The sequence below is a fragment of the Drosophila melanogaster genome, chromosome 2R (genome assembly GCF_000001215.4).
Source record: "Drosophila melanogaster chromosome 2R".
NCBI classification, from domain to species: Eukaryota; Metazoa; Arthropoda; class Insecta; order Diptera; family Drosophilidae; genus Drosophila; species Drosophila melanogaster.
The window spans coordinates 15,726,811-15,753,568 of NT_033778.4; the positions used below are offsets into that span (position 1 = coordinate 15,726,811).

The 26,758-nt window shown below is 45.0% G+C and overlaps 1 protein-coding gene across 2 annotated transcripts in view; it reads left to right on the forward strand.

Annotated features, from left to right (window-relative positions):
• The first annotated feature begins 570 nt into the window (after positions 1 to 570).
• CG30089 (uncharacterized protein) overlaps positions 571 to 26,758 on the forward strand; it is a 34,664-nt gene continuing 8,476 nt past the window's right edge. The window contains exons 1-3 of one of the 2 annotated variants that reach the window (NM_137212.4): positions 571 to 1,116; positions 5,258 to 6,158; positions 8,281 to 10,250. In NM_137212.4, the coding sequence (NP_611056.2) occupies positions 5,334 to 6,158; positions 8,281 to 10,250 (2,795 nt within the window). In that variant the 5' untranslated portion in view covers positions 571 to 1,116; positions 5,258 to 5,333. Of the gene's footprint in view, positions 1,117 to 5,257; positions 6,159 to 8,280; positions 10,251 to 26,758 lie in introns of those variants that run through there. The other variant, NM_001299537.1, reaches the window with a different exon arrangement.

Here is a 26,758-nt window from a genome sequence, read left to right on the forward strand (position 1 = left end):
TTGGCGATGACTGCTGCAGCAACCTCATTGAACATTAAAATAATTGCAAAGCACAACTTGGCCAATGATTGCGCCCTGCGAGTTCATTAATGATAATTAAAAAACTTTGTCCATCAGCAGCCGGCGAAAGGCGGCTGTTCATTAGATGGATGGAGGCTGTGTCAAAGCTGTGTCGGCAATCGGTTTTAGCCCGGCTTACTAGCCTAACTAACGCTTCCGGAACAGCTGGTTGCAGGCCTTTAGGCCAAATGCAATTGCATCTCCACTTCGATTGCAGAAGTCATATTTCACGGGCCCAAAAGTAGGCAACATCCAATTGGGGCCCGATTCCCACAAGTCCTTCCGCCTCCTTCTCCAGCTGCTTTCTGCCAAATGTAAACAAACATTTTCCACACACATTTCGGTTGGTAGCGGATGCGGGACGATTTTCCTGGAAGTGAAATGCACGTGCAGATTAACAGAGCGCGGAAAAGCGTGCGCAGACTCACCAAAAAATGGCAGAGAGCGCGTGTTGAGTTTTCCAAGCCCGAGCCAAGTTAGCATTGAAAAGCCATTGTTCAGTTTCCCAGCCAGTCAGTTCGTTCGCGTTTTCCGTCGCAAAAGCCTGTGCAGTGTTTTTCCGGTCTTCAACGGGACAATTCCCAAAAGTCGTAAGAAGTGAGAAATAGCTGCGGCTTCTAAAAGTGTTTGAGAACATTAAAAGAGTTTACGAGCAGCCCAAAAACTTTGGACTCGAAAGTGATTTGTGAAACACGTTAACTAAATAAAATCACTAGCATTGAATAGTGCCAAAAGATACATATCGGAGTTTTGTTTACCTCTGGCACTACGACACTGAATGGCTTTGACATTGGCGGCACATTTGCATCCGGGCAGGTGTAAATATTCATTTCTGTAGCTGGCAAAGTTGCTGCCTGCTTTTAGCATAATTAAGCGCATCACAACGCCCCCGTCGCCGCCGCCCCTGACATTCGCAAAGGACTCGAGGTGGACAAAAAAAAACTTGGCCAGAGCCTTGAAACTTTGAAGAGCAGCCGCCAGTCAAAGCAGCTTTAAGGTCCTGTTTTGTATTTGCCCCTCACAACGGTAGGATCCGAAGGGCAGGCGAACTGCATGGTAAGTGGAGAGCACCTTTCGCTGCAGCCCTTCTTTGTTTTGACCAAGTTAGCAGCTTGTTTTTAGTTCGTTAATTGAAGCCCTAGGAGAAGTAGGAAAAACTTAAATTGAATACCGCACTTAATTATGCAGTGCACGGGCCTTGGGAATTCATCTCTTCAGTGCGGATTATTGGGGCATGCCTCAGAAGTCAATCCGCAGCACTGATACTCCAGCTTTCCCTAACAAATCTCCCAACTACAAAAGTAATCTCTCTATCACAATTTCTCTGTTCCTTGCCTCGCTTCAAAATCGAAACGAAACTTGAATGGCTTAAGTGATTTAGCAACTCGATCGCATTCGTTTGCGCATTTCGATGCCAGAGCAGTGAGAAAAAATAGTACAGAATTAAAAGCAAAATTAAATTAAAGCATGAAATAATATTTTACTAAATTTAGTTTGTTTTGAGCAACCTGTCTGCTGGTTTTGTGTCAATGCAATTTTAAAATGATTGAAACATACAACGATTTGAAATACGTAATACTGTGTTTTCTGAACTATTAAGTAAACCAATCTATATGTGTTAGTGCTCTTTATTAATGTAAACTTTCATCATATAAAATAAAAGTATTAAGGCCACTTTTAAAGTTTACTTTTATTTCCTTAAATACTATTTTTCCCACAGTGCATTAACTGACACGATTTTTTCCTATATCGAATACGGGTCGGGATGCGTTGCCTACTTTCGGGCACTGGGAAAAACTTTTTAAGTGCCAAAGCAAAAGGCGCCGAATGCCGAATTAAATTAAAAATGGGAAGGCACAAGAAGTGGAATATCGGCTCGTGTGCAAATAACAGAGAAGGGAACCCGGCTTCAAATTCAATTTGAGGAGTATACTCTCCGCTTTCCCTTTCCTTTGCCACCATCCCCTCCGCTCGATCCCTAAGAACTCCTGCCCCGCCAACAATAGTTAAGCGGAAATGTAAGTCCCTGGGGGCACAGGCATCACGGAGCCTTGGAAGTGTGTCAAAGTACGTAAAGCTGAGACGAAGGAATCAATCGAATCGAATTGGATGGATTCGCAAGGAAGTGGCGGCGAAGGCGTAGCGAAAACCAAACAGCCACGGGCCATAAAAATGGGCCAAAATGAGCGGGTGAGACGTCAAAAGAAATTGAAATGGAACTCAAGCAAAAACTACTTTGTTTGCGATTAGCACTTGGCCGGATTATGGGCCAGAGGGGAGATGGTGGCCTCCACTCGAAGGACTGCCAGTATGGCGGCGGGCGTTTGTCGAGAGGAAATGAAATGTGTGTCAATATATTGATTGAATAATGGTCTACATATTGACAAACAACTCAAAAGGCACTCGACAGTGCCAGACTAGAGACGACGACGCTCAGTCAGCCGGAAGAGGGGGACGTAACGCTGGCAGCCTAGGGGGCCACAGGAAACGGAAGTTACGCACACACGCACACTCATACTCGCACACTCACAATCACATCCACACACTCACATGCGAAGCTGTCGAATCGGCAAATGCAAAGTGAGACATCAAAAGCATTTCGAGTGCCTCGTCATCAAAGTAAAGCAGCTGCTGGCATCCCAGCAATATTCGGACGAAGATATAGACCTCGATCCCCAAAGACGGCGTCAAGATGCTCCCTAGACGGAAAAGGGGGCGTGTTGGGTAACACGTGTTCCTTTAATTAGATAAAGTTTGTTTGCATTACAAACATACTGGCAGCAATTTTCCACTGTGCTCAGTTGTCGATGGCAACGATGCTGCTCCTACCGCTGCTGCTACTGCCAAGTTTTCTTTTTCTCAGCAACAGCTCCATCTTTCTGGCAGGGGGGCTGAAATAAAAATTCCCCAGCGGCAGAAAGTTCTGGAGCATGATTGACTGACGACGCACGTCTAGTCAAATAAAAATGGCACATAGAAATAAAAAATAAAATATGCCAGCAACTTGGTCGCTCTGTGAATATTTATGTAAATAATTCCATTGAATGGTGCAGTGCTCATTTGGACGACGTTTTCCGCAGACTTTTCGCTGAGTTTCCGCTGCGTAAATATTTGAATATTTCTCTGTTTATTTATTTCCTTTGTGGCGATTTTCTCTTTGAATCAAGTTAACTTACAAAATGGCTGCAAAATTCATTCAGAACTTCGATATAATTAGGCCTCATTAGTGCTCAAAGTGGGCGAAAATTGGAGAATGTCATTTAAAGCTGCTGCAAATCCCACACAAATTGAAATAAAATATTCAACAAGCTGAAAGAAACACACGCAAACAAGGCCTTTCTCGAATTCAAGGCTTTCTGCCGCCCCTTTCTTCTCGCCTTTGTTTGTTGTGCGGGGATTGTTGTTAATTAAAAGCTCACAAAAGTAGGTAACATGCATATTACACACGCTCTCTCATTCAGCCTCACTCTCAATTTTTGCACATACGTATTAATTCGGCCCCAATGCCATTGTGGGTGTGTGTGTGAGTGTGTGAGTGTGAGTGCGGGGCTTCCTTTTCCTTCGATACAACAATGCAATAGCGAGCATTGAGAATGATAACAATGAAGGACGCCACTGCACACATAAACTTGCCAAACAAACACAAGGAAAGTGCGCAAGCCAGCAACAACAAAAAAAAAGTAAGATGAACAGCAACAATGAAACACACTAACACAAATCTTTATTTAAGCATAACACAAAAAACACGACAAAAAATAAAGAACAGCAGAAAGAACCCAATTCAATAGTGGAAGCCCACAAACACACTGAAGCCCTGAAAAGAAGGCCGAGAATGGTTGAAAGACGGGCCGGAAGAAGGGGCCAACCGGGTGGCGAGTGAAAAAATTAGAACACTCAAGCGCCCCGGGATATGCAACACATAGCTGGAATAGCGACTTCTTCAAGGGCCTTCAACTTGCCCCATTGCTGCACTGCCACAGTTAATTTCCTATTTGTGGTTAACTTTTGAATGCTATTGAAAATGTATCAGTTGGCAGAGTGGTCAGGGATTCCTTTGGACTATAGGACATATACTTGTATTGTTGCATACTGTTACACAGATGTGTAAATGGTTTCTTAAATCTGCTTATTATATTTGCATTCGTATTTAATTTTTGTATCAACTTTGAAGTTATAAACTAGACCTGTTTAGCTGCATTTTCTCTCAGTGCACTTGCTGTTGTGGCAATGCCATTGCAGCAGTCAACTGGATGGCCAGCCATTTCCGTTTCGATGTCTCTCGTTTAGTCGTATGGCAGTCAAGCCATTCCCTTCCACTCGATGCCAGTTTAAACTTGGCTTGGCACGGCCTAAACACGCACACACACACACTCGATTTTCCGCCCTGTGCGGCAAAGTTTTCCCTAACTCCTTTGGGGCAAAAGAGGAGGAAAATCGAGAGAGGACGAGTCTGCCAAAAACTTTGCATCGCAAACTTTTCTGCATATATTTTCCACAAAACGGATGCTTGTTTTTCATGTCTGCTGGCTTATTTCGTTTTGGGGTTTTCCATTTTTAGGTTTTTTTTTCACCCCAGCCCATCCCTTTGCCAGAGAAAAAAAGAAACCCCCCGCCGGCGGCATATTCTATTAGAAAACCTCTTACCATCCAGCTCTACCGATTTCAAATGCTTTAATCGCAATTTATCAAATTGGAAGAGGCCGAGTCGGGCTGAAAAGTTTCTGGACTCGAAATTGGGGCATGGTAAGCGTTTAATTTGTCAGCCATTTGCTTAGTTAAAAGTTTTTCAGTTTCCATTTACAATTCGAGCTGATACATGCCTGGTTTTTTATGGAACATTGCAGGGTTTCATTTTTCGATCGACAAGAAAACTGAAAGTCTGCATGCAGACTTATAAGTGTATGAGATATTCGCAAGGATTTAAGAAAGGATGTACATGATTTTTTAAGGGGGAAAGGCCACTAAGGTTAACAAAAAAACCTTTTGATATGAGGAAATGGAAAAAGAGTACGAATTAACTATAAATAAATAAATAATAAACAATAAAGTTTTCCTTTTATTAGGCAAGGTTTGAACTTGACTTCTATTCAAACGATGCAGTGAATACAAAAATTATGTGAATATAGATAACATAGTTAACTTACTAGCTTAAACAACTACTAAAACTCCTAATCATAAATATTATATATTTTTTTAGGATATCCCACCATGTAAGCACCTGATGTGGAACAAAGCGGAGCGATGAGGCTTCGAAATCTGACCACCACTGCAGCATGTCCTTGTCGGAACGGAATACACCCAGCCATGGGCAGGGAGCGGGGGCAGGAGGTGGGTCAGGGGGATTGGCTAGTGGAATGCACCGCCAGCGACCGCCGGACGTGGAGGAGGCGCTCTCCTCCATGCTCTGGACGCCCTATGAGCGCACACCCCTGCCCAGCTCATCGGAGGAGGAGGCCGAAGAGGAGGACGACGACGAACGGCTCAATCGCCAGCTGCGTAAGTCGCACAGCAGCTACGAGGCCTCGGCCTTGAACCACCCCCACCACGCCCACCTCCCGCTTTTCGCCCACCACCAGCAGGCGCTGGACAGCGGATCCGCCCTGCTTCTGCCCCCCGTGCCTTCGTTTCCCCCGTTTAGTTTAAGCGCCTTCGACGCGGCCATCGCCGGCTTCGATCCCCTGGCCAAGGTGAGCTTCTCCGCCAGCGGAGTGGGTGGCCGGCGGAACCGCTACTCGTTCCCCGCCTACCAGGGAAGCCCCACCCGCACATTAACTCAATGGTGCTCCTCGGCCGCTACTTCAATCAAGGAACCACCCTCCTACGACTCCTTGTACAACGCCTCCAGCTCCAAGATTGGAGCTCCACCTGCCACGTCTCTGATCCTCAAGACCAGCGGGGAAGTGGGAGTGGCTCTCGAACCATGTGATAGATCGCAACGATCGCCAACGAAAGCAGTAGCAGAGGATCAGAATCCGGATCGAGAAGGGGGTCAGGATCGGGATCTGGATGAGACTGAATCCAAGGCTGCACCACTAACGGCTAATGTTCCCGCTGGCTTGGGTCTACGGCGCTCCTTTACGGATGACTACATTTCGCAGGTAAGTGAAATCCATTTCCCACAAAGCCAATCAAAGTGTTTAGGACTCTTTGTTAATAAAGTGTGACCTGGTTTCTATTTAGTGCACTCTTAAAAGTGTCACTTTTTATGAGGCATTAAGTGCAACTCCTTTGGAGATACCAAGATTATGCTTACCTTTCAGCAATCACCTAGCGCCATCTGCAGGTGAAAATGGAATATCATATCCAACCCACCCCACCGATACTTTCAGCTCCTTAATGGAGCACCATCAAATTTGATGTCAAGGGCTCAGCATGAATTACTTGGCGCCGCCAATGGGAAACTGTGGGACTCGAGCGCGAAATGGGAGCGCCAAGTCGAACTGTCGCCTTATCGAGCCCATTGACAGCCCCGTACTCCGCGCTATATCCCCCCTGCACCGCACCGCATAGCACCGCTACCATCCTATTGTAACCCCGATAAGGGCTAATGCTTCACTTAGGCCCTTAAGTGCCGCTAGCATCCCTCGCCGATAAGCGCCATATGTTGCCTATCAGCATCGAACGTTGGTCTTGGTCCGCTGTTGGGGGGGCGGGGGCGGTCTGCGAAATAGAGGGACGGGGGCGGGGCTTTGTTTCCACATATTAAATTTTATATGCATATGCATAAAGAACGGCATGAAGTACTCTCGCATAGGGGCTCACATGTGGCTGTGTTTTCTGTGCACACTTCATAATTTGTTTATGTGGCGTCAGCGAAACGGAAAATTGACCGCACAAAAATGACAAACAAGCAACAAAGGCGGCGGTGGGCTGAGAATGGGGTGGGGAGAATGCATGACAATGGTTTCACAAAAGGGTTCGGGGGGGGGGGGGTGTAGGAAAAACGAATATATCAGTTTTCATTTTGGGAAAACTAATAATGCTATCAAAATACGTGGAGTCGTAACAATTGCACGAAACAACAACATATAAAAATGCCATAACATTAAACGCTTTTACAATTTGTACCTACGTATGCAAATCGATAGTTAAAGAAAAGAATCGATTGAGTTTTTCGAATGTCACAAGGATATACCCTATACTTTTATGTAGGGTTGAAAGTCGATAGAGACTTCTTTTCTGGTACGTGTAATCCAATTAACGAAACTACTGTTTGTTTCCAAATGAAACATCCAATGTTCTTAGAACTCTGGTATTTCTAATCCAATTCCACCGTCGATCTGTTCATGTTCATGGCTGGCCGAATCTAATAAGCAGTGACAAATGCCTCAGAGTGACTACTTCTTCAATTCGTGTACCCTTGTGATCCACATATTCCCCCTTTTCCGGCACATATCACTGCTTATGTGCGTGGCTTTGACGACTGACTCATGACGAGAGGTTTATGGACGAGACGTAATGAAGTTGCCAGAGCTTTTCCACTGGCAGGCACCGTTAGCCGAGGATGAGTTTGGTTTTTCGGCACTCAGACCTCCCCCCCCCCTGGAAAAACCCCCCTCGCCCAACGCATGTTGCTGCTGTGATTGCAACGCACTCGAGAGCAACGCAATCGCACAGTGCACAAGACTGAGCAGCATTAGAACAATAAATTCGAGCGGGTTCGAAGGGAAAATGAAGGGGATGGCTGGCTTGCTGGCTGGCTAACAGTAAATCACATTATATTTCTGTGACGTAATTAATGCAAGTAACACAGCGTAACATAATTAGAACCCACACAGAACCGAGCAGAGATGTGTGTATATTCGCATTTGGTTTTTAACCCACATCCCCATGTCGATGGGGATTGGGTTAGGGTATGGGTTAGGGTTTCGGTTAGGGACCAACAGCTTTATCAGCACTTTGCAGGCAGCAGCAGCCACAACAACACCAGCAATTACTTGTGACGGTTTTATGTTTATGCGTTGGCTTAATTAATTCAATTAAGCGCGCATTTATGCTTCGCCCGAAGGATCCTAAACGGGTACCCGTTCGCCACCTTTTTGGCGGGAAAATGCTGGTGGAAAATGAGACCCACTGGCAGCGGGTAATCCCCCAGCAATTAGCATTAATTACGACTGGAAACGTAAATCTTGTCACTCGCTATATGCAAAACGTACTCATGCTCATCTATCTCTCTCTCTCTCTCTTTTTCTCCTTCTCTTTTCCACCTCTCTCCCGCAGAATTGCGATCCATTCACGCCAGCAACTGCAACGCAGCACAACAGCAACACTGAGACAACGGCAACGGAAACACAAAGCCCAGCAACGAATGCAAGATCACAACAAAGCGAGAAAAACCCAGGCAGCAGCGCAGCGAATTGCATTATCAATGAACAGAGAGATGAGGCAGCAACTGCAACAGCGACATCAGCAGCAGCAGCTGCAGCAGCGGCAGCAGGGGCAGGGAATGAGGAAACCAGCTCGGTGGCAGTGCAGGTCAGTCAACCTGTTTCCTGTACCGCCAGAGAGCGTAGAGAGCTGCTGAGAGCCAGCAACACGAACACGCCAGCGAGCAGCAGCAGCAGCACCAGCAGCGCCAGCAACATTAGCTACGCGAGCAACATCAGCGGCGAGCGCTCAGCGATCAGTCTCTCGGCAACTTTCGGCGGGCCAACGCTGTACAGCGCGAGCAGCAGCAACCGGAATTGCTACAACAGCAGCAGCAGCAGCAGCAACTATCGCCCACTGTACGACGATTCGAGTAGCAGCAGCGTGCTGCGGCCCAACAAATGTTTGGCAGAACTCGAGCGTCTCTATGCCGAATTTCGCGCGAGTGAAAGCAGATTCGAACGGGGTCTGATCCAGTGCCAGTTGGACATTGAAAACGCCAACGCCACCGACACCGTTAGCGAAATGCGTCTAAATGTGCCAGCCACTGCGGCAGCAGACACTGTTGCTAGTTGTAGCAACAGCAACAGCAGCAGCAACAACAACAGCAGCAGCAGCAGCAGTGTGTTCCTCAATGTGTCCGGCAGCAGCAGCACCGATAGCGGCGACAATCAAGTTGTCGATGAGGCTAGAAGCATTAGCAACATTGCTGTGCTGCCAGCAACAGCAACTGCAACAACAACAACAGCCACTTCCAAGTCCTGCCAGCGACAGCCGAGCCTAACGATCCAAGTGAACAACAACAACAACAACAACAACAATAACAACGGCAACACTAACGGTACTAGTAACGGCAATCGGGTCTCGGTGGCTTCGCCCACGAGCATTGTGAACAACAACAACGGCGTGTGCGTTGTCAACTGCAGCTACACCCCCAGCAGCAGCAGCAGCAACAACAACAGCAGCAGCAGCAGCAGCAGCTGCATCAGCAACACCACCAACAGCAACATCAGCAACAATAACAGCGTGGTTGAAATCAATAAGTGTGTGCCAGCAGCAGCCAAAGTGTTTAGTGCAAGTGTTCAAAATCAAAATAGGCTCAATAATAATAGTAGCTGCCCAAAAGGGGATCAGCAACATGTTGCTGCTGCATCCACGGCCAGCAATAATAATCATGTGCAGCCTGATAACAGTGTGAATATAATCAGTGTGAATGCAAGCAGCAGCAGCTACAATAATAACCACCCACGCACCTTCACCTCAACGGAATGCCAAACGGATGATCTGTCAGCCAGTACATCATCCAACATGCAACAGCAACACCAGCAGCAGCAGCAGCAGCAACAGATCCGGACACGGGAGCAACGTCGCAAGGAGCGGCGGGAACGCCGGCAGCAGCAACAGCAGCAACAACAGTTTCAGCCACACCATGCGCGACGCCACCCGCCCCCACCTCCTCCGCCACAACTACACCCACCACCGCATCTGCACCACCCACATCCCCACCCACTTCCCCACCCTCATCCGGCTGCCATGGGACTGGCACGCGCTCTGTTGCCCGACATCCTGCACGCCCACTACCCGCCGCCCTATACTGCTCTGCCCGTGCCCGTGGCCATGTCCGCCGCTCCGCCACCGCCGCCCCCGTCGACTGCCGTTGCGGCATCTGCTGTTGCGGCGGCGGCACAGCAGCCAGCACATGCAAGTCCGGCTCCTCCGCCAGCGCTGACGTCCGTGATATCGACGGTGCCACTGCCGGGTCCGCTGCCAGCGCCTCTCATGAACGACGGACGCTTCACGCTGCCGCTGCCCATCATGCGCAGGTGAGTTCCCACTAGCCCACTAGCTGTCCCCCAATCCCCAAGAGCAACTCTCTTCCCGGACAGCATCGATCACTCATCCGACCCGTTACGTTCGACCAGGCACTCCTTTGTCGTCTTTGGACAGTTTCGAATTTCGTTTTCCTAGCCCGGTGAAAAGTGCACTGAGGAAAATGTGGGGAAGTTGTGAAGATAACAGAAAAAATCCGTTTTAAGGACCTCTGTTATTGCTTAACATGAATCTGCTTACAGAGTTGTTATACCGAAAATCCGTTCACGTTATACATACACATGTTTCCATATGTTTTGCTGAAATAGTTTTTGACTTCATTTCGAAGGCGTCTTTAAGTACAGTACACTTGAAAACACTCGAAAGAAAATATTCCTTTATAAATAATTATGTAAAGTAAAAAAAGATATGACTAAAATGGTAAAGTAAGGACCCTACATAAAAGATATAAGATACATCTCTTTTGAGTAGTTTTATAAATCAAATTTCGCACTACTTTTAATTACTTTAATCCCATGCTCACCTGCGATTCCTGGTATTTTTCCCAGTGTCCATTTCGACATTTTCTATTACCACATACTGGCTGTTTCGCCGCTCTTCCTGCTTTCGAGTGTTCGTGTTCGTGTTAGACGGGGCCAGACATTATAATGATGGTAATTTTTATGTCAGTAACAAATTTCTTGCATGATTTGATTCTCCACCTCGGCGAGGAACAAACCCCAGACCAGGAAACCGGGTTCAGGTCCAGGCCGGTCCAGGTCGGTTCGGTGGCGTAAAAATTAATTCTCAACGTTGACAGCTTCCAAGAAATTAAGAAAAATGTAGAAAAATGAATGAACGACAGAGAATAGAGCAAACGAGTGGCTTTAATTTAAAGTTGATGCGAAAAAAAAAACGCGCCAGCGGTCGGTACATTTGGCCATTACTCTCGGCTAGTTTTCGGCGAAAAGTTTTGGGTCTTCAGTTTGGGGCTTTAATAACTCATTTTTATTATAATGAGTTCGGTCTTATCTGTAATTGCACATCTAGCGCCGCAGCCTGGCTTTGTGCTAGGCTGACTGGCCATAATTCTGCGATACTGGCAGATCGGACTGGCCTAGTCGCTTTCCCACGCATTTATTGCCTGGAACAGTGAAACACTTATCTATAGTTGGGCACTGGCAGAACCAGTTTTCATTTGAGCCCGCCACACAAATAATCGATGCCGCGTGTACTCGAACTTGTATCTCCGTTTCGCCATTTGTATCTGTGTATCTTGCTGTTTCAGTTTCTGAGTCGGCAAATGTAGCTGTTGCCGTATCTGACGGATGCGCTATCTGTCTAATGCGCTCCCTAAACGTCTCGAAATGAAACAACAACCACTTCAAACTTCCACCGTTTGAACGTTTGACATTTTGCGACAGACAGACGTTGCTCCAGTCAAGAGCAAATCGTGTTTCACAATTTTAATTATGTTTGCCCATTGAATAATTGCAAAACTGTGTCAGCGCGAACTGAGCGCCAGAATTAGCTATTCTTTGTATAAATTGGAGGCGTGTTCACCGGCTGATTAGCATATTTATGAAGAACGAGTACGAGTTCAAAGTTGGCCCATTAAATTAATTGTTTTTTCGAGGCAGGGCCCTGCAGGGGTGGCATTACATGAAGGTTAGGTGATTATAAAAATTCTACTGCGATTTATCACATATCAAACGGTTTTAGTCCTACAACCAGCCTTTAAATTGGATATTTCGCTCTAAGCCGCTTACCTTTCCCATCAAAAGATTCACAGATAATTGGGTCGCTTAATGGAGATTCCTGGCAGTGAAGTGTGAACAGCATCCCTCAATGAAAGGGTTTATGTACGTACATACATATAAACCTAAAGCGAAGAGAGAGCCCAAACAACAAACCGCAGACATTATCTGCAATTTTAACACCTTCTGCCTTCGTCCCAAATTAACATGCTCTTACACAACGTTTTTTTTTTTTTTGTTTTTTTGTGTTACTTTACCCTACCTGCCCCAAAAGGTGTAAAAAAAAGCGAAAGTTTTTCAGCCTCAGCTTTTTGGGGGATAAGGAGGAGCAGGAGCACTCTGTGTCGACCGGACCAGGAGTAGAAGGGTCGCCTGGTGGACCGTGTATAATCTTGAAATCATTAAATAACCGAGGGAGAAAAACACAGCCAGCCAACTGAACCCAAAATGAAAAATGACAACAGCAAAAATAACAAATTCAGAGAGCAATAAAAAGGAAACGTGATGCCGAACTCACGTATAAATCGGTGTAATCATTTCTTTGTTGTTTTGTTTTTCTTAGCGTTTAATTTTATTTTGAAACTCTGACAGAGCCAAAAACAAGAGCCAAGTTAACACGGAGAGAGGGACAGAGACAAGAAAGGCGGTAATAAAATCACTCGAGACAAACGATGCGGGATGGGAAGGCGAAAGAGAGAGAGAGATCGAGGAGTGCTGTCTTTTTTCTTCGACCACTTTCACTTTCGCATTCGGTTTTCTTAGTTTTTTATTTTTGTTGTATCTGTATCTACATCTGAATCTGAATCTCTGGCCTGAGGTTAACGCAGGCCAAATGGCCAACAGCTTATCATAAATTTGGCTTAAAGTTATCCAGGCACTCACTCATAAGCGAAATGAACTCGAACTTGAGGCATAAATCAAAAACAATTTAGTTAACATCATTTGGACGCGTGTTTCCTTTATTAATTATGGCGCTGCGGCTAATTGCAAATTGAATGGATGGACTGATGGTGATTTTGCTGAGCTGACACTGAAATCGGTCCTGCTCATGACGAAGGAGGAGGGAAACCAGTTTGCTGGCGAGTGCCAAATACAGAGTCCAAATACCCCGAAACTGGATAAAATACACTACAGGCATTTGCATTCGCATTGGCGTTTTGCGGAGAAGTGCAAAAGTATCTGCCAGATACGCCAGCTCGATATCAACATCGATGATTCAACTTCACCCATGCAAATGGAAACGAAACAGAAACAGAATAAGAAGCAAAACAGTGAGCGGGACAGATGCACCGGGAGCGAAAGAGATAGCGGGATCGAGACAAAAACCAGATTTCAGCCGAAAACAACCAGGTAAAAACCAGCCAAGATCGAGTTGCAACTCCGTGTCGCGAGAGTCTAAGGAAAGAGACTCGATGATCTTGTCTGGGGATTCTGCAACATTTCGGGGGATGACACACTTTTCCGCAGCTGGAAAATTGAGTGATTTTTCATAAATGTTCGTTCGCATCTCGGCACCGGGAAAATCAGAGCCCAAGAGCCAGCACTCGACACTAAATGCTGCTGCCGCTTGCTGCTGCCGTTGGTGGTGGCTGTTGTCAGTAGAACTGACCAAACAACTTTCCAGTTTTACGGTCTTGCAACTGCCAACTTCTGTCCTGCTCTGCCCTGGACTCCTGCTGTCCTACTCTCTCACTGATTTGGCGGCGTTGGGTTTATTTATTTTTATAAGCGAATAAACACAGCCAGCAATCAGAGGAGTTTACTAACACTAACCGACTGCTGGCATACCCTTTAAAGGATGTCCCTCCTCCACCCATCGAACAAACGTTTCGCCCGTTCAAGAAGCTCTGGCCACAAAACGAATCGAAACGAAACGAAGTCAACCGGGAAGAGAACTTACCAAAAGTCAATAAAGCCAATAAACCAAAAAGTTGCCATTCTCCAGTCGAAATGATATGGGTAAAGAGAGGGCTGGGTACACAGGGGAAATATTTTAGTAATAGTACGTATGCTAGTAATGGAAAAAACATATTTTTAAAACATTTCAATTTTACTATTTTATGTACCAAGCTTTATATATTAAAAAAATACTTTTGATACGATCAAACCATATGAATATTCTTGATTGTTAGGCTTACTAGTTTACGAAGTGGTTACAATTTTCCTTGATTTTTCTCTCGGTGTTCTGGCCATACCCATGCCCAACCGAATTGCAGTTGTCTGCTTCAGCTCCGTCTGTTTGTGCCTCAGCTTCTGGGTCTGTCTGTGTTTGTATAGAAAATGCATTCGGGCCAAGTTGAAATGAGCCGGCAAAATGCAGCAGCAACATCGGATGAGGTAGCAGCACCACCAGCAGCACCACCAGCAGCAGCCACATCACAAAATAGACGGGCCAAGTCGCAAGCAAGTTGCCAACAAAGTAGATTGAGAGAGAGTTGTCGGACTATGGCCAAAGGGCCGAGAAGAGACGGCCCAATCTTCTGGCTTATTAAATTGTCACCCGAGTGCATTCGATTCGATTCGCTTTGATTTGGGCTGACTGTGGCCCAGAAACCGCAAAATGCCAAATCTAATGGGGTCTCGGCCGTAATTGTGCCACTGCAATTAAGTCTTGCTAACTGTGGTCAAATTGTTTTAATAACTTTTTAACAGCCATAAATGAGCCCGGCCTTGAGCAGTGGGAAACTGTCAGCTCTTTCTCTTTTTTTTTTTTCTTTAAATTTTCAGATGGTCTTGGTTTGCCTTTTGTTGACTTGTACGTTCTGGCCATTACAGTTCAATGCCTTGGGCAACGCCGAAAACAAAGCCCGGCCAGCTCATTGTAAATTCAGATTCAGAACTTCGCACAAAAGCCCAAACAAATGGCGGCGTTTGATGCAAATTCGGAGTGCCGAGCACAATACAATTATTCCCATGATGGGCATCATTTTAAAGCAAGCGCATAAATAAACTATAATCATTTGAGTTGAAAACCAGCGCATCCAGAGTTTAATACACTAACTGGTAAACACGTGTCTTCTGAGGCTATTCTATGTGACGAGGGTTTCTGTGACAGGATGGAGAATGTCTCGGATTGAAACCCCTCCCAGTGGTTTCCTCTTTCGATTCCTCACCTGGGGTATCGCCCGTTCGAGTCGTCCGCTTGGGTTTACTGTATTATTTTTTTTTGTTTATTTTTGCGGCTGCTGTGGTTTTAAACAAAAGTCCATAATTTATGTTATGGCTAAGCTCCTCTCTCTCTCTCTGTTTTTTTTATAATTTTATTTTGTTTCTGCGGCCAGGCTTTTGTGCAACGAACTGAGTTCGATGGGATTGGCAACTGGGCGTGTGTGTGGCATTGATTTGGGAAGGGGTTATGCTATAAACCTTATAAGCGGGGGTTCAGCTAAGTTCAGTTGTGCGATAGCACATTCGCTGGAAATGCACTAAAATTGGCATTAAAGCTGACTCAGGGAGCAGACCACTTGACCCGCATTATGGCCGGATATGTGGGCGCATTTCCCCGTCGTTTGTACAAATTTGGTTGGATAATCGCGGTATTGGCACATGCTGCAATTAAACCTAAGGCTCACAGCTGCCAGCTCGATAATTAGCCCCTCATTTTGGCTTTTCAACCTTTTGGCTATGGATGGCATGAGGTAATATTTGATTTGGCGAACCAGTTTTGTTTGGCCGACCGTTTTTCGGGTGAAAGTTAACGATTTCTCAGCTTGTTTGTTGCGTAGATCTCTGTGGATCTCTTGATCGATGGTCAGTAGGTGGGCACATTTGCCTATCGAGCGGAGAAACTCCCACTCGCCAACGATCCATTTACGATTCCCTCTGACGCTCGCCCTGTTTGGCTTCAATTACCGTTTACAACAAATGCCAGTGCTTAAATATTTAAAACCAATATATACCAAATGCGCAAGTGTAATGAGGACGTACAGGAAGTTGAGTGGGGAAAGCGCATTTTAATGGCAGCATTTTAGCTTAAACAGTGTGGCGCTTACCCAAAAACCAATTGCCAGGCAGGCGAGTAGCAGGATGCTCCATCCGATGTCTGAATCTACTTTTCCTTTTCCCCGACTGCAGATACTGAGGTCCTGCCATTGCCACTCTGCCACACAGCACTGTGTCAACTGTCAACCGCAAAATGCGCGCGCTAAAAAAAGGACAACCGCAAAAAAAATAGGAGCTTCCAACAGGATGCCACGAATTTCGGAAGAGTTCGAGAGTTGAGTCAGATGGGGTGACCTCTGTATCTCGCACTGATTTCAATTTAAAGTGCAATGAGTTTTGCAGTTTCGTGGCTGTAGTTTCGGTTGTGTTGTTGCCGTCAAAGTTGTTGCCAAAGCTTATTTGTTCGTTGTCTGCAAATCTGCTTGCCACATACAAAAACACACGGACAGAAACATTTGCACAGTTTGCTTGTAATGTAATGCTCATTGCTGTTGGTGTTTCTTCTTTTTTTTTTTTTGGTTTTTATTTGTAGCAACAAAAAGGCAACGAAACAAGCGCGTTTCGCAAATTAATTAAAACATTTAACAAATGCGCGTGTGGCTGCCGGGTATTCCAGTTCCAGTATCCTTTTTGTGTGTCCTCCTGAGCACTTGAGCAAATAAAATGCATAATTTATGTTACTCCTTCGTGTTTTCCCCCAAAAACCCCTTTGCGTGTGCGTTTCTCATAATTACTTAGACATACACACAGCATTTACGGATGGAGGACAAGGGCAAACAGAGACTTACAATTTGTCTTGGCCTCCCACGCGGCGTATGCGTGATATTTGCAAGTGGAAGGGTTGCAAACACGTTGCCAGTGACAACTATAAATGTCTTGAAGTTCGAAAGGGAAGGATTGGAGATGGGCGGTATGGAATGGGATCCAGGGGTCATAATTAGAGAGCACCGAGCACGAGCACTTTCATAAGCCAAACTAATGGAGAAGATGCTGAAAAATCACCGCCTCAGCCGCATGGTAAACATGAGAAATGGGAAACGTTGGCCCGGGCAACCGCACGAGACAAAGGCGGTAATTTGACGCAGCTGGGAAACAGCAGCAGCAGCAGCAGCAGCGGCAGCGGCAGCAGCAGCAACTGTTGCAGCCACATCTATATAGACACACGCACACTCAAACAAGGCCGCTGCGAGTTGACGGCCCAACTAAAAGTCAAAACAAATAATTTGCTATAATAACTAAGAGCGTAGCCAAACAGCTGAAAACAAAAGAAGAAGAGGGCGATGGGCAAAAAAAGCAGAGAAAAAAACTAAAATAATACGAAGAAATTGGTAGAGAGATAGGCAAGTGGAAGTGAAACAAAGCAAACTCTCATCTCTTAGCCACAAAAGCCAAGACGTAGAGAAAACTTTCTCCTCGGCTAAACGCTTCATCTGCATGAGTTGCTGTCGCTCTGTGTGTGTGTGTGTGTGTGTATGTTTGTGTACTTTACAAGTTGAGGAGCCCAAGATGGGTCTTACCCCTTTCGGGATCGGGAGTATCTTGCCTTGGAAACCCTGCTCCCCAAGCCGCATAGCTATTAAACGCACACTTGCGACGACTTTTCACACGCAGACACGCCGCAGTTTTCCCCTCGCTTTTCCACCGACAAATCCCTTGGCCAAGTGGATGCAATTTTTGCATTTTACAAAGCAAGTTTTGCAAATCTCGCACAGCTGCGGTTAGTCTCCATTTACATTGGGCTCCGCGACATCCCCACCATTCCACTTTCAAGGGGTCTTTCGTTCTTTTCTGAGCGGTGGGGAGATAGAGATACTACCCGCATGGTCATAATTTCGTTTGGGTTTCGTTCCGCTTATCGGCAAACTGCAATCAGCATATAATTTTTGCCCAGCCGCACATAAAAACGAATCGAAACGAAGGAAACAACATGTGGCCGGCTGGACATGAACACCCTCATCGTATCTCATGGCCATGGCCCCATAGTTCATTTGGCAGACCCTCGATAAGGCGGATGGCCATCACAGACCAACCAACCAACCAACCAACCAACCCCTAGGGGTCTCATTCTGAGTCACAGTCCGAAGCTAAAACTGGGTCCAGAAAACTGACCACTTCGCAGTTCTCTGTGTCATTCGGGTGGCGAAAAAAAGAGTCATGGAAATGGACATGAAAATGAAAATGTTGCTGAACGCAGGCTCAGGAAATTATGCGTAATGAAGTAAGCACTTTCTGCGGAAAGGGGATTTCGGTTATCAGGGGGGAGAGTGTGGTGTGTGTATGGCATGGAATGGTATGGTATGGTATGGTATGGTAAGGGCCTTGTGTTGATAGCTGGAAATTGCTTGTTGGACAGACAACTCGGACGTCCCCTTTGCCATCCTCCCCCTTGTACACAGTGCAAAATACCGCCCGCTCAAATTAACTTTCATTGATAATATAGCAAATATGAAGGGGAGGGTGGGTGAAACACACATATGTAATTTCCTTAGAGAATCTATTGTATTCCAAATTATCTGAATGATTCCTTTAAGTTTTAGAATGTTATAAACGTACCTTTTACTGATTATTTAGTTATTAATCATTCAAAAGGGATAATTTCTCAAGGTTGTGATTGTAGATGAAGTCAAAGCATTATTTGTTGCATGGAAAACATGTAGATCCTTTCGAAACTGTCGCGTTTTTCTGAGTGCAGATTGCTTTCTGCGGCCAGCTCGGGTAGTTTTTATTCGCTTCGTTTCCGCGTCAATTTCCTTTAATGCGCTGTGGCGTGATGTCCCTTGGCTCGTTCGGTCCGAGATACTCAGCCCTCGTATCTGTATCTGCGTGTTCATATGTATCTGGCGGATACATGCGAATGTGCCGCACTGTGTGCCGTGTGTCTTCATATAACTCTCAATCAGTTTTGCGCTTTATGCGCATTTTTATGGCTTTTGCCCGGCTCAACTGGATGATGGGGTGTTGTTGTCTTATTGTGCGCTTGTTGCTGCCCGGCACAGTATTTTATCTACGTAATTGAGTTCGTTTGCACATTAGCAACAGAAACAACAGCCCGAGTTTTGAATGGCGACAGGCTAGAATTATGGCCAGAGTAATTGGCGAGAGCCATGTGTTTTTACGGATTGCCAAACGCGCTGCCCGCCGCCCAAATGATCCAATTTCGCTTGATTCAATTGCCTGACAGGCTATCGGTTTGATTCAATTCACGTAAATTAGTGAACGCTGGCATTTTGATCCGGTGACGATAATGGTAAATCCGGTACGTATTGCATTTCCACTCTGCCAAATGGCTCATTAATGCACATTATCGTTATGGAAATTCTATTAAAAATCTTACGACCTCTCATTTGCCGTTTAAAACCAGTCTCGTTGGTATACAATCGTTATGGAAAACCATTGACGGTTATACCAGTCCTTAACACCAAACGACCCATCATCGATGCAGCCCAATTTCCAGCCCACAAATAATCAAAAACTAATTGCCAAAAGAGCGGTTAATGGCAAGGGTAATGGGCCAGTTGCGTGCCGAAAATACTTAAAGGTGCCAGCAGAATTCGGCAGGTTATCGCCGGCCAGCAAAAAGAGTTGAAGGAAACTTTAGCTGAATCACGACTTTGGTACACTTTTGTGGCCGCAACGAAACGAAAGCAAACCGAAAGCGAGCCGGGCCAGCAGCATTTCAATCAGCTAACTGCCAACAGCTAACAATCCGGCAACGTGCCGGGGGCAAGGTGTCTTAGAAGCATCGCCAATCGCGTCCATAGCCAGAGCTTCGCTGCAAATTAGCCACATTTATGAGCATGACCAAGTCGGATTTCCACAGTTCACAGTCGCCACAATCCGCACACTACCAATGGCTCTATACTTATAGCCATAGTACCACCGATTTTTCTTCAGTTTTTTTTTTTTCAAATTGAACGAACGAAGCGCACTGAACGTGTGAACGTGAATTGGTAATCGATGAGCAGTGGGCATGGCTCCGACTTTGCTTTTGGTCTGGCTATTTCTATGCTATTTGAGGCAACTACCACTTCCATCCAGAGCTCGGGGGAAAATGCTGCGGTACGTGCACAAGGTCAAGTTGTTTATGGCCAGCACTTGATATTTGATATCATCGCCAGTGGCCTGGCCACAATTTGGATTTTGGTCTTCGGGTTTTTTATTGTTTCGTGTCCAGTTATGAATATGCATGGCTGTCTGACTGACTCGAAATTGATGTGATATTGAGCTGAACGATCGTTCTCAGGTGGAGAGTTCATGTGGCCTAATCTTTTCTTACACAAAATCATGCGATACCTGTGTGTTTGTTCAGGTTTTCCGTTTGAATCACAAATTGTGTTTGGCCATGGTTGAAGAAAAAGGTAAACATACGCTTGACTTTGAGTACGAACCAAGTGCTTTTTTATGATCAGTTGCATTTCGCTGGAGCAGCTGGCAGCTAACTTATCTACACACATTTCGTTTTTTTATTTCCCTGGTTTCGTTTTCTTTAATAGCCATCATTAACGTTTTATCAGCTAGATATAAACTGTACAGATTTTTCATGAACAGTGTTTTAAAGCCATTTCTTATTGGCTTCAGTCGCTAAAAGCTTTAGGTGATATCTATCTATCTGCAAACTAACGTTTTAATAAACACTTGAAATTCAATAATAAATTAAGATTTGTTAGAGAATGAGACTTTTAATACTGAATTTCATGCTATATTCATGCAATACACTTTCTCTGATAAATCATTCACACTTGTTTTTTGTATCCATGACAGACATTTAAATCTATTTCCCTGCGATTGACTTCGTATGCTGGCCATGTTCGGTGTCTAGTAGGACATATGTATGTAGATATATCTATGCATCCGCATATGAATGCTGATGATTCTGGAAACGAAGGGTTATGACTTCGCCCCCCTGGAACCCATTCGTCTCGATTGTTTGGCTGCTTTTTGTTTTCCGTTTCTGCCATCACTTTCCATTTTCGACATTTGCAAATTTGCATTTTGTCTGTTATTGAATATGTATGACATATAAAAAGCAGACATGGCTGCAACAAAAGCAAAAGTAACAGAAACACCAACAGCAACAATGTGAGCACATTTGTCCCACGTATTCATTTAATTTCTGCCGTGTATTTCATTTCAATCGGCTGTTGCTTTTCATTTGGCGCGACTTTCGCGCACCAAGCACCAATTTGCATATGCCGCAGAAAGAGGCCGAAATATGGTTGGCGAAAGAGACGGATAGTACTGTACTATAGACCGGGAAACTATGACAACGCCATTTGATCTAAGCGTCATCTGAATGGGCATCGAATTAAAGCGGCCCGAAATTGAATATAAACTGTGTTAAAATTGAAAAGTCGAGCTGTTCTAACGGTACGTGTCCGGATTTTCCGGGAATGTCCTAGTGTTCTGGTGTCCCGATGTCCTGATGTCCCGATGTCCTGCTGTTCGGGTGTTCGCCGCATCCGCAAAACTCTGACAAAAGTCCGTGCTTATAGATGGCAGGCACGTGACCCGGCAGCAACATCAGCATGCCACCATTTGCAAGCTGAGAATTTAGATCCAGGTGGTCCACGTCCACCTCTGGGTCCACCTCCATGTTCCGGGGCGGGGGAAAAGGGGCCGTCCAGAACCGCCCACTCCAAATTGTTTAATAGAAAAATTATGCACTGATTTGTATTTGTCTTAATCTGCTCCTTTTCGTTTCTGCCTTCGTGACTTATTTTTGGCTCCCCATTGCCGTGTCATTTTCATGGCTGGATTCTGGATGGAAAATCGACGGATAGACAGGGGAAAAACTTCTATAAATAGAAAAACAACGAAAATCTTTACCTGACAAACTGAAACAAAGACATCTCTCCGATATTCTTTGGATTATTCTATCTATATTTATTAATTTTGGGGGGTTGGATTTGCATTCAATTCAATTTGAATTTATTTTACATTTTAAAATGTAAATGCAAAATTTCTTCGCGTGTAAGCAGGAGCATGAGTCTGACTGGCGCTTATGCAAATCGCAGCCAAGGAATGGAAATAAATTGCCAAAGTGTCGTCTGCAAAGGCCAAAGGATCCGATTCGAGTGGGTGGACAGCGGATCGGGGATGGGGTGGCTATGGCTAAGTTATCGATGGCAGCAATTTCCGGAGCGACCCGAAAAAACAAAAAGGAGCCAAAACGAAAATGCCGCCTTTACATGGCAGAGTGGCTCGTCGTAAAAACAAACTCCAGAAATCCGCCGCATCAAATTGGCAATGGCCGAGAAAAACAAAGGAAAAACTCAATTGGAAGCTACTGTGAGCAGCACTCAAAAAAAAAAAATTACGGAAGAGGACGGTAGGGAAGAGGTGGGAAAAGCCAGTTACGGTGTTACTGTTTTCCTGCTGCTGCCCCACGCAGCGAATTTCCGTTTGAGCAGTTGAAAATCCATCCCTAAACTGCAAAACTTTCCGCCGTAATGCCTCGGTTCGAATCCACAAAACCGAGATCCAAGACACTGGGCGCTTCGATTTGTCAACGATTTGGAATCGCTTGCATTTTTATTGGCTCTGTCTGTGGATTTGGAATTTCATTTCATTGGCCATTTCGGTTGACCTTCGTGTTGAGGGGGCGGCGAGTTGGAATTCCTGGCGGGCAAATTCCTCCATAAATTGCTCACGCTTGCCGGCCAAAGTATTTGATTATGGTTTTGCATAACTCGAGACTATGGCTGTTATTGGCTTTCTCCGCGCATTTCTTGCATTTTTGAAATCGAAATTAAATTTGCCCAATGCAATGTTATAGATTTCGACCATTTGCTTGGAAAGTTCTCCTACCCTGAGCGCGATAATTCAATTTTTCACACCCTACAACATTTGAGTAACGCCCGAGGTCATCAGGTGTCATAATCAAATAAACTTCCACTTCAAACGGCAAAGTAATTAGGCGTTTGTACGGGGTAAAGCCAAAATGGGAGGAAAGGGCTGGGAGATCTGGAGGCCAGCGGCCCAGAAATGTTTATTAAACAACACCGTAATGAGTTGTTGACCTCATGCCGAGAATCGACGGCGAATGTTGCGAAATTCTTTTGTTTGCCAGGGGTAAACACACACACACACACACACATATTCACTTACCAAGGAAACGATTCGCGTAATAATCAGAGTTCGAAATGGTTCAGTAGCTGGCTCTTCGATTGATTGGAAATTATTCTCAACCAGCTAATTGCCGCGACAAATTAAAATGCTTGTTTAATCTGTGATACAGACTCTTTGGAATTTAATATTCCCAAAAGTCTCTTAAAGTGTGTTATAAATAAGACACCTATTCTCCCATTTAAAGCCTTTTACCTAACCAATTATGGTGTGCTCGCGATAAATATAAAGTCTCTCAGCTTTTGTGCAACGTAAATCAGATATTCCACAGAGGTTCGCTTAAGTATCTTGCAGATACTTTTGTATCGTTAAATTTGTCTCACAACTGATTCAGTATTTCAGCCGACAAAGAACAAAGCTGACTATCTTGGGCACTAGTGCTGTCATCTGCTCGCCGGGGCATTAATGTATTCTAATTAATGACGATCCCCCGATAACATCTCATGGGTGATGAAACTGAGCTAGTTGAAGAGCCCGCATCTCGGTGGGTAATAAAAATATAAATATAATAGCTCCCCACTGGCGCACATAATTTTGTCCACAACTTTCCAGCAAAGACCCCTTGCATTTCGTTGAGACAAAAGCGACCGCCAAAGAGAATCCATTGGGTGCTAAATTAAATCACTTGAAGATGCCACTGCGCGATATTAAAAGCGCATAGAATTCGAGGGAAATCGCTGGGCAGCGGAAAAGTGAAATAGTGAGTGGCCAGGGGACTGGGATGCGATGTGACCTACATTGTGGCCAACATTGAGAAGTTGTTTTTGCTGTTGGCAGCGTGATTATTGTTATTGCAGCCCATCATAGACCAGCGACAGCAGCCACGTTGCAACAGAAGCAGCAGCAGTAACAACAACATCGACGACTGCATGAATGAATGAGCAAACCTCATGATGGGCTAACGAGCAATTTAAGAATTTAATTTATGTACGTACATATAGCGACACAGATACATGGCAGACCCAATCCCAGTTCGAGAAATGCTGGCACTGCAGCAGGAGCAACACCAACAGCAACATGCAACGTGCAACACCAAAAGCAACAGCAACAGCAGAGATCTCGCAGCCTAATGACGCAGCCACTTAAGCGGTTCCTGTGTGTGTGTGTGTGTTTGTGTTTTTCGAGAGAGCGCGCCACATTGGCTGCGGTTCTTGCAGCAATGTTGCTTGCTACAACTGCGGCGTCGCGTCGGCAACATGTAAAAGTAATTGCCAACCCGGATGCTGCTGCTCCATGGCCATGGCTGCCTGGCCGCCTGGCTGCCTGGCTGTGCCACATGAAAGCCAGAAATTAGAAACGGATCTCAAATTAGAAATGCCTGAGACGCAATGCCAGTGCGACTCCAGTTGTCGCTGTCGTTGTCGTCACGATGTTTGGCACTTGTTCCCTGCCAACAACCCATTTATTTCCCACCCACCCACGAGTCCACATATGCACATATGTACATACATATGTGGGTGGCTAATGCCTTTTTCTTTTTGTATACACGTACGCCTGTCTGCTGCAGTTGGCCGCACACTTGGCATGCTGCCCTATATTCCAGATTTGCTTCTGGACGGAGGAGCAGAAGGAGGATCCAATGGGAGCCATGCGTGGGCGTCAATTGCTGGCAACTCTTGCGTTTTATGCATTCAAAAATTGGCAATAAACGTTGGCCAAAACTTTGTCTGCATTGCTGCACTCGAAACAAAAGTTTCAGCAATTACCTCGCAGATGTTGCAGAAGTCACATGCCACTTTATTTTACATTTTTTATGTCTCTGGACATACTTTCCATCAAATCGCGATAGAATTTTAAATGTAAATGTCACCAGAATTCCTAAGGAAACCAAGTGATTTTAATAAAAGACACCTATAAAAACGTAGATGATCATAAAAAATGCTGTCAATAAAAATGGTATTGCATTTATCTGTACCTACTGTGAAAGAAATTGTAAACGTTCTGTAAACATGCTGTTCTACAAGAAATATTTTCTTTTGCAACAAAAATGATTTGTTCGGATAAACATGATAGTAATGTTTGTAATAGTATGTTTTCCGAATAGCAGACTATTATTATTATTGAAACCTGACATTTTCTGCGAGTGCAGCTATTTCCGCAGCCAATGGGCAGCGCCAAGTTTGCCATATAATCTTTTACACCCGCATTAAGAGCTCACTTGGCCCGACAGAATGGGGGAAGTGGAGCCTGTCAGCCGGCAGAGGAGAGCTCCTCTGACAACTCAACTTGCAGATACTCCATTTTAGTTGATGGGGTAAGGGGGGTGAGGGACGCTTTCGAAGTCGTGTGCTCGAGTTACGCCCCCCAAAAGATACTGAGATACCCAGACACCGCCACCCAGCTGGGCTCTTTAAGGTGGCAGCTTGGGCCCTGGGTTAAAGCTAGAGCTGGCCTAAGTTTGCCTGTTTCGGAGCTCCGGCATCAGTCAAGCGTCAAAGCGTTTGCAGTTAACTGGAAAAACGTTGCCCAAGTTTAGAGACTCGCTCTCCGTCTTCAGCAGTTAGTAGGTCAGAAGTTTCTGCGGCTGTGTGTGAAATCGTTACTCCGCCATACGTGTGTATATATCTAGATACACATATTTATATATATGTACACAATTATATAGCACAAGTACTATACACCCAACGTGACTTTGTCTCTTTTGCTTGGATATTTTATTGCCGTCTGCGAGTCTCGCTGTTTGCTTTCATTTTTATATACATCGCGGCAAAGGAACAACAACTGCGATTTTAATGCCGGGTGAATGTCATGTTCTGAGTCGCAGTCTCTATTGCTACTGGTTTTCATTTTATTTCCATTTAACCCACACACACACTTTTCGTAAAAATAGAATCATGTTTGGGCATTTATTCAGTTGCCTTTTCTCTTCGGATTCTAAAACTTCTAAGTGTCATGGAATTTAATAGAACACCTCGCACATATTTTTTAGATCGAGGAGGGAGGAGAGATTTATAGAAGTTTCCCATTCAGAAGAACCAAAAGACATTACAATTTGTTTTTAACATTTTGTAGAAGACAATCCATCAATGTCCCGTCAACTTTATTTAAACGATTTATTAAAGGAATAGAATCTTAGAGAAATATTTCGCAGATTTCTCTCTGTGCAGCCCAGATCTTGTGAACTCAAATCACCCGACTTTAGCCCGAAGAACAAGCCAGAGAATCCCAAATGTCTGGCCAAATTAACACAGCTCGTAGTTCAGGCCCCGAAAACCCTTCTTGCCAAAAAAAAAAACACAAAAGCCCGCAAAACAATGAGGGAACAGAAAAAAGTTAGTATTACAAATCAGAACTGCGGCAAAGTTGAAAAGCGCGCTGTAATTATGGCCCTATTCGGAATGGAAAATCGGGGAGAAGGGGAAACGCTGTGATTGAAAGTTGAAAATGGGTTTTGTGGCCTAATCCGTCCTTCAGCCGGCAGCTGCAGCCAAAAAATTTGCTTTGTCAGTGGGCCAAAATGAGAAAAGCTATGGCTAAGTTTGGCTGTCAGTGTGTGTGTGTGTGTGTGTGTGTGTGTGCCAATGTGCCAATGCTAATATGCTTTTCCAGCTAATTATTTTCATTTGCTGCGCCCGCGGTGATTGCCTCATTTTCCACATTTAATTACATAAGTCGAGGTGAAAAGAAAGGAAAACTAAAGCTGAAACAATAACTGAAACTGAAACTAAGCGAGAGCGAAAATAAAAGTTAAAGAAAAG